Source organism: Seriola lalandi, unplaced genomic scaffold (genome assembly GCF_002814215.2).
Source record: "Seriola lalandi dorsalis isolate HSWRI2012SDOR001 ecotype SW California unplaced genomic scaffold, Sedor1 jcf7180002054899, whole genome shotgun sequence".
Lineage (NCBI taxonomy): Eukaryota > Metazoa > Chordata > Actinopteri > Carangiformes > Carangidae > Seriola > Seriola lalandi.
In genome coordinates, this window is record NW_019525451.1 from 1,321,220 (window position 1) to 1,328,617 (window position 7,398).

Genomic DNA, 7,398 nt, shown 5'->3' on the forward strand with positions numbered 1-7,398 from the left:
CAGAAAATGGACCAGACTCAGTGAATAGCTCCCTAAGCTTAACATGTCCTATGATAACTATTAATTTAGCTGGCTGTGCGCTGGCTATTTCCTGGGGAACAAGAAGCTTTCCACAAGCACCTTCTAAGCTGCCTTGCCTTCTTGTTGTCTTACCAACTTTCTCTCCCTCTTGAACAAACTTGATTGTACCTATGTGCAGGTGCAGCTGAAGTCGGTCGTGGAGGAGCTGCCCGGGAAGTTGGAGACGGTTCTGGCCGAGTCGGGTTCTAACTTCAGCGTGGGTCAGAGGCAGCTGGTGTGTCTGGCCAGAGCCATCCTGAGGAAGAACCGCATCCTCATCATTGACGAGGCCACGGCCAACGTGGACCCCAGGTACGAGACACGCTATACACACACACACACACACGAGTCCTGAGTGCGGTAAAGGTTTAGTTTCCTTTAGTTTCCACTGGATGACTGTCTGTGTTGTGACTGTGTTTTGTGCAGGACGGACGAGCTGATCCAGAGAACCATCCGGGACAAGTTTCGAGAATGCACGGTGCTCACCATCGCTCATCGCCTCAACACCATCATAGACAGTGACCGGATACTGGTGAGTCCTCTCCTCTGCAGATTATTGTTTTGAGCTCAAGTCATTTATCAGACATTTAATGTTTAGTGAGTGAAATGCTTTGATTAGATGTTTGCAGTGAATGTCAGTAGTGTGTGTAATTAAGAAGGACAAATGTGTTTGTGTGTGCAGGTTCTAGACGCAGGGAGAATCCATGCCTTCGATGAGCCTTTCACCCTCCTTCAAGATCCAGACGGCATCTTTTACAAGATGGTGCAGCAGACGGGTAAACAGGAAGCAGCCGCTTTACTACAGGCAGCTAAACAGGTGAGCGTGTCCTTCATGGTCAAATGTTCATCATGTGTCCTGCTGTGAGAGGCTTGTGTTTGTGACCTGTGCTGCTTGTGTTGTCAGGTGTTTGATAACAGAAGCCGCTCCAACATGTCAAACGGACATGCTGAGACGGCAGACGGTAACCTGGTCATCTTTGAGACGGCTCTGTGAGCAACAGGAAGGTCTGACTCGCTGCTTTGCCAGAAGACTTGAGAAAGTGCCTGCACTCCAGTGCTGCCCCCCCCCCTGCCACAGAGCACCTCATCCATGGAGCCGGTGAGGAGACCGAGAGGCTCTGGCCTCACCGTGGCCTGGAATGGCCTCAGCCAAATATAAGCACATGCTGCTGAGAGAAGCTGGAAATCACTGCTGTACAAACTGTTGACATGGACACTATTTATTTTTTATGTTTCCTATGTAGAGAAGTAGTTTTTAAAAATGGTAAGTGCCTTATTGTAGGTTTGCAGCAGTTTGTACATGTGTGGATGTAACCACAGCAACTGTGTAAAAAAGCCTTAGTAAATATCAATTGTTGCACAAGATGAACAATCACCATGTCCGACAGATGACACTGCAGCAGGTTGACAGAGCTCAGCGAAGATCTGTTTGTTTGTTGTTGTTGTTTTTTTAGATTAATTATTAATAATATGAATATTGAAACCTGAATGTGGAGTTTACCCAGCTGACAATCTGAAGACTGCTGCTACAACGTGTTTGTGTAGAATGATGTTCATGTCTGTTGAAATTGTGACACTTTGTTTTGTTCAGTCATGGCTGTGTGACATGCAAAGGGGGAATTTGTGGAGTGTGTTGTTTTGCTTGAGGTGGTCCTGCTGCACAGTGGGAGAGAGGGAGAAAGTGATGTATCATGTAGAGTAATTGGAGTTGGTTTATATTGGTTTAAGTGTTAAATGTTCCCTGGGCCCCCACAAGTAAGAAAGTATTGCTTCCTATGCAGAAGCAGAATTGTTGACATTGTTAATGTGTAGTGATACATCTAGCCAGGGTTACAAGGATTGAGTTCATGAGGTGTGAAAAAATATAACATTACTGTTCTCAAGATATCAAAGTGTGAAGATCAGAACAGGCACTTTATGTGGAGAAAAGAAATGTTCCTTGTTGTGAGGTGTGACATGCCCCTTACATGTGCAGTGTCACACGGCAGACAGACAGTTCCAACTGGGAAAACCCTGTGTGAAGGGCAGAGTGGAAGGTGGAGTGAGCTGAAAGGTGATAATTGGGGTTAATTGCCTGCAGCAGCAGCAGAGAGCCTGTGGGAGTGAAACACCTGAGGCAGATTGGGGAAATGACCTATTGTACGGATGGATGGATGTATGTATGTATGTATGTTTGCTGTTTAGTAATTTTGGAATATATTGTCTGCGAAATATTGCGGTCCTCCCCGGGCGAAGGGCATATTTGGCCATTTGTGGGGCTCGTCTTGCTAAGCGCAGAAGACCTTACAGTCTACTCTGCATGCGCGCTTAGCAAGACGAGCCCCACAAATGGCCAAATATGCCCTTCGCCCGGGGAGGACCGCAATATTTCGCAGACAATATATACAAATACACCTGATTATGACTTAGGATACAGTTTACATGCAGCTCCTACTAGGGGTTTGGGTTTAGGGTTTAGGGTTCAGGGTTAGTGCAGCTACAGTCACTAGTTACAGTCACAACCCACAATGACACACAAAGACCACAACTCTGTTGAAAATTAAATAAACTTTATCCGAACAAAAGATGTACATATTGTGTGTGTGAAATATTGTGGTGTCCCCTGGTTGAAGGGCATTTATTGTGGGAATGAGAACTGAATGAGAAATGTAGCAGGTGATGCGGTTGTCCTACAGTCTAGCTTTTGAATTAGTCATGAACAAGTCTTGACTCTGTCTAGAAGACAATCATGTGGTATTTGGATTGACTTTTTTTGTGTCGGGATAGGTTATAAACGCATGGCCAAAGGGGCTTTTCATTGTGGTGGATTGTGTGGAGTTGTGTTTTTAATCTGCAAATGTGCTCGGCGGTTTAGAGGCTTTTGTTTGTTTGTTTGTTTGTTTGTTTGTTTGTTTGTTTGTTTGTTTGTTTGTTTGTTTGGTTGGTTGGTTGGTTGGTTGGTTGGTTGGTTGGTTGGTTGGTTGGTTGGTTGGTTGGTTGGTTGGTTGAGAGTGTAGAAGGTGCCAGGGCCGGCAGGACTGAGATGGATTGATTTTGTAGGTTTTTAAATCTCAACTCAATTGAGTACAAATGCAGCTTGTACCTGACTCCAATAAAGCAAAGCACCAGGTGAAGATTAGAGTTCAGGTATTGTGAGTGAGTGAGTGAGTGAGTGAGTGAGTGAGTGAGTGAGTGAGTGAGTGAGTGAGTGAGTGAGTGAGTGAGTGAGTGAGTGAGTGAGTGAGTTTTTGTTCTTGTCTTTCCTCTTCATGCATGGAGAGATGAGTGGGGATGGGTAGCATTACCTTGAAGTTTGTACAGATCCCAGTGTAGGATTTCCTGGCCTCTGCTCCTCCAAAAGATTCCAATGGGTCTTCTGCATTTAGATGCTTAGGCGTCCATTACTTTGAAGTGTAGGTTTTTAAATCTCAACTCAATTGAGTACAAATGCAGTTTGTACTTGACTCCAATAAAACCGGTGACACATTGTTTTTTCAAAATAAAAGCAAAATGCTATTTATTATTTGGTGTTGCAGAAAGAGTCCCCAGATTTGTCCAGACAGTCACCTGCAAGAAGACACGACAGGGAAAGCGTTAGCAGTGATATGAGACATACTTAGGTAAAGTTTGACTTAGGCTGTCCTACACAGCTATGAAGCACAGGGCAGAGAGAGAGAGAGAGAGAGAGAGAGAGAGAGAGAGAGAGAGAGAGAGAGAGTGTGTAGCAATGGCCTGGGAGAAGTGCAGAAAAGAGAAGCACCTTACCTTTCCCTGCTCGGTGCCTCCAACCCAGTTCCTCCATCCTCTACAGCTGATAGCAACGAAGCACAGGGCAGAGAGAGTGAGACAGACAGACAGACAGACAATGAAAAGCGGCGTTACTGGCCTCTGTCGGCCTCGTCCGCTCGGTTGAGTCGCGCAGGTAGAGTCGCAGGTCTTTACCCACGTCGGTCTTCACACACGGGCTGCACGCTGGCTGACGCTTCAGCGGTGCGATACTGCTCAAGTACCACACTGCTGATCGCTCACACCTGTGAACGGCCAATCGCGTGGCAGCGGCCGAGCCTCCGCACGGCTGCACCTCGTTAACTCCTAATTGGCTCCTCCTCCTCCTCCTCCTCCTCCTCCTCTCTCTCCCAGCTGACAACACACAAAATCACAAAATCATTCTGACACTTTCCAGCAACAACTATTCCTTTGTACAAAACACAAAAGGTGTATCTCCATTAATCAATCGCTCCCTCTAAAATGACTCTGTTCTGAGTAAAGACATCAAACAATCATTGGAGCTCATTGACATCATTGCCCAAAAACCCACCACCTCTATAGCCATAAACAACAAACTCTTAACACCTTCTGCTTCTTTCAGCAGAAACACAAACAACTTCATCTGCAGGTCCCAGACACGCCGACAGGAAATAGAGACACTGCTGACTCATCTAAACAACACACAAACAAATGACTGAAAATCACTAAAAATACACAGAGCAGTAATGAACTCTTGTTACTGAAAACACTTTTACTACAGTACAATTCAAAACTCTGCATGAAACTGTTCACACATAAAAGTACCACACAACACAGTCTCTCAATAAACATGTTACATTTTCCTTCCCCAACAATCAACTTCCTGCAGTGAACCCTTGTCAACACAAACACAGACATCTCTCTCTCTCTCTCCATTTCACCTCTGTGTATACACACATTACTGACATTCAGTGCAAACATCTAATCAAAGCATTTCACTCACTAAACATATTACACAAGCTCTATTACTCTTATCTTGTCAAACGCGTATCTGCTTTAACTTTGAAGCTACGGTCGGTATGTGGTGCTCCAGCTCGCCCTCTCTCTCTTTCTCTTTCTCTCTCTCTCTCTCTCTCTCTCTCTCTCTCTCTCTCACACTCACACACACAATCTGTCACATCCTGCTCCACTGTCAGGACTGCTGTGTCATCTGTGAACATGAATAAACACTATCCCATCAATAGTAAACACCCAGTAACAAATACAATACAAGCATTCCATCCATCCAACCACAGGAACGTTGCCACCTCACCTGTCTGGCAGACTCCAGCAGAGCGGCCACCTCAGCCGCCCCCAGCTGCTGCACCATCTTGTAGAGCGCCCCGTCTTTGTTCTGCAGCAGAGTGAAGGGACGGTCTAGCTCCCGGATGGTTCCACTGTCCAGCACCTTACAACACAATCAATCAATCAAACAAACATCCATCACTTTCATTGTCTAATCTTTTAGCAGCATCCATGCAGGTGTTCAGTAACAGAACAAGTGGACTGCACATGAGTTTAAACAACAACTCAACTTACTTAACTTTAAGTAAGTAAGAAAGTAAGAAAACTAAAAATGCACAAGACAGTAAAACAAGGTGCTTAAATAACCATTCCTACTCAGTAATCATGTCCATGTACTTTGTGGATGCAGCTCCACACACACTTTTTACTATTATTAACGCTGCGTTAACATGAGCTGGAGAACACTCACCAGTATCCGGTCGCTGTCTATGATGGTGTTGAGGCGATGAGCGATGGTGAGCACCGTGCATTCTCGAAACTTGTCCCGGATGGTTCTCTGGATCAGCTCGTCCGTCCTGCACAAAACACAATCACAACACAGACAGTCATCCAGTGGAAACTAAAGGAAACTAAACCTTTACCGCACTCAGGGCTCGTGTGTGTGTGTGTGTGTGTGTCTCGTACCTGGGGTCCACGTTGGCCGTGGCCTCGTCAATGATGAGGATGCGGTTCTTCCTCAGGATGGCTCTGGCCAGACACACCAGCTGCCTCTGACCCACGCTGAAGTTAGAACCCGACTCGGCCAGAACCGTCTCCAACTTCCCGGGCAGCTCCTCCACAACCGACTTCAGCTGCACCTGCACACGCATACACACAGAGTCAGCTGAAGAACAGGAGATACTGACGCAGCTCTGATCGGATACTCACCTCCTCCAGGGCCCTCCACAGCTCTTCATCGGCATGCTGCCCGAAAGGGTCCAGGTTCTTCCTCACGGTGTCGGTGAACAGCACCGGGTCCTGCGGCACACGGAGCGACAGACGCGCTGAAACCACAAGCTGCGCTTCCCTCGCATCCCAAACATCCTTCACTTCAATAACAGCTGCATTACACCGCAGTAAAAACACTGTCATTACAATTAAAAATCCTGCCTTCTAATTAAGTGGAAATTGTTGTATTATTATATTTCACATTATTACTCTAAATGCATTTTCATGTTAAAACTGACTGAGTTTCTGCTTATTTCTTCACTTCATTACAGCTGTGAAATACATGCAGGAGTCCAAACAGAAATAAATACAGAAACTCAATCACACCTCAGTAAAACAACTGATTACACGGAGTCACTTCAATAATAACATTGCTCGATTCTAACAAGCATGTTCAAAAAATTAAATACCCACGCGTCATCTCTACCTGGGGAATGATGGACATCCTCTGACGCAGGTCGTGGAGGCCGATCTCTGACGTCAGGACGCCGTCTATGTGGATCTCTCCCTGCGGCTCAGCCAGGCGGAACAGGGCCGACACCAGGGAGCTTTTCCCGGCACCCGTCCTCCCCACGATCCCGACCTGACGCAGCGGGGACACACGGACATGAAACCAGCACGTGCAGTAACGTCATGTGCGTAAAGTCTCTCTTGAACCGTCCGTCACGTCTCACCTTCTCATGCGCTTGGAAAGTGGCGCTGATGTCTCTGAGGACCGGGGGCCCGTCTTCGCTGTAGGACAAGTTCACCCGGCTGAAGGTCACCAGTCCTCGGCTGGGCCAGTCGGCAGGAGGACGGTTCTGGGTCTCCCAGGGTGCCTCGCTCTTCAGCTCTGTGTACTCCACCACCCGCTCCACCGAGGTCATCTGAGGACATAAAGAGGTTGATTGAGTCCCCGGCTCTGACTCGACACCCCCAGACCGGCGGTTCCGTCCTCACCATGTTCTCCACCTCCGCACTCTGCCTCACGGTCCACTGGAAGTTTCCGATCAGCGTCACGGCATAGGTCAGCACGAGCCCCACCCCTCCGGCTTCAAGCCCTGACACACACACACAAGGACAAAGACATGCTGATATAAGATATTTTTGCATTTTGATGTTTTAGTAAACAAACAAACAAACAAACGAACAAACAAACAAACACACAATGTACCGCCCTGAAACACAGAGAGGCTCCAAAAATAAAATAAACAATAACTACACAAACACTGATTTTTCACAGCACTGGCTCTACACCACCACAACAACTATACTATGACGTTTTTTGGCATTTTTACGCCTTATTATACTGTGACGTTTTTTGACATTTTTATGCCTTAGTATACTGTGACGTTTTGTGCC

The 7,398-nt window shown here is 46.6% G+C and overlaps 2 protein-coding genes across 3 annotated transcripts in view; one reads left to right on the plus strand and one right to left on the minus strand.

Annotated features, from left to right (window-relative positions):
• The window catches only part of abcc4 (ATP binding cassette subfamily C member 4 (PEL blood group)), a 26,999-nt gene extending 23,440 nt beyond the window's left edge, over positions 1 to 3,559 (plus strand). For both annotated transcript variants that reach the window (XM_087180302.1, XM_023429839.2), the window contains exons 28-31: positions 200 to 372; positions 487 to 592; positions 743 to 877; positions 965 to 3,559. In XM_087180302.1, the coding sequence (XP_087036428.1) occupies positions 200 to 372; positions 487 to 592; positions 743 to 877; positions 965 to 1,054 (504 nt within the window). In that variant the 3' untranslated portion in view covers positions 1,055 to 3,559. The remainder of the gene's footprint in view (positions 1 to 199; positions 373 to 486; positions 593 to 742; positions 878 to 964) is intronic.
• LOC111672414 (ATP-binding cassette sub-family C member 4-like) overlaps positions 1,503 to 7,398 on the minus strand; it is a gene marked incomplete at its 5' end in the record, with an annotated part of 6,338 nt that continues 442 nt past the window's right edge. Inside the window, 9 exons of the mRNA XM_023429820.2 lie at positions 1,503 to 3,606; positions 3,805 to 4,179; positions 5,099 to 5,233; positions 5,540 to 5,645; positions 5,755 to 5,927; positions 5,998 to 6,087; positions 6,485 to 6,640; positions 6,732 to 6,923; positions 6,997 to 7,097. Of these exons, the coding sequence (XP_023285588.1) occupies positions 4,132 to 4,179; positions 5,099 to 5,233; positions 5,540 to 5,645; positions 5,755 to 5,927; positions 5,998 to 6,087; positions 6,485 to 6,640; positions 6,732 to 6,923; positions 6,997 to 7,097 (1,001 nt within the window). The remainder of the gene's footprint in view (positions 3,607 to 3,804; positions 4,180 to 5,098; positions 5,234 to 5,539; positions 5,646 to 5,754; positions 5,928 to 5,997; positions 6,088 to 6,484; positions 6,641 to 6,731; positions 6,924 to 6,996; positions 7,098 to 7,398) is intronic.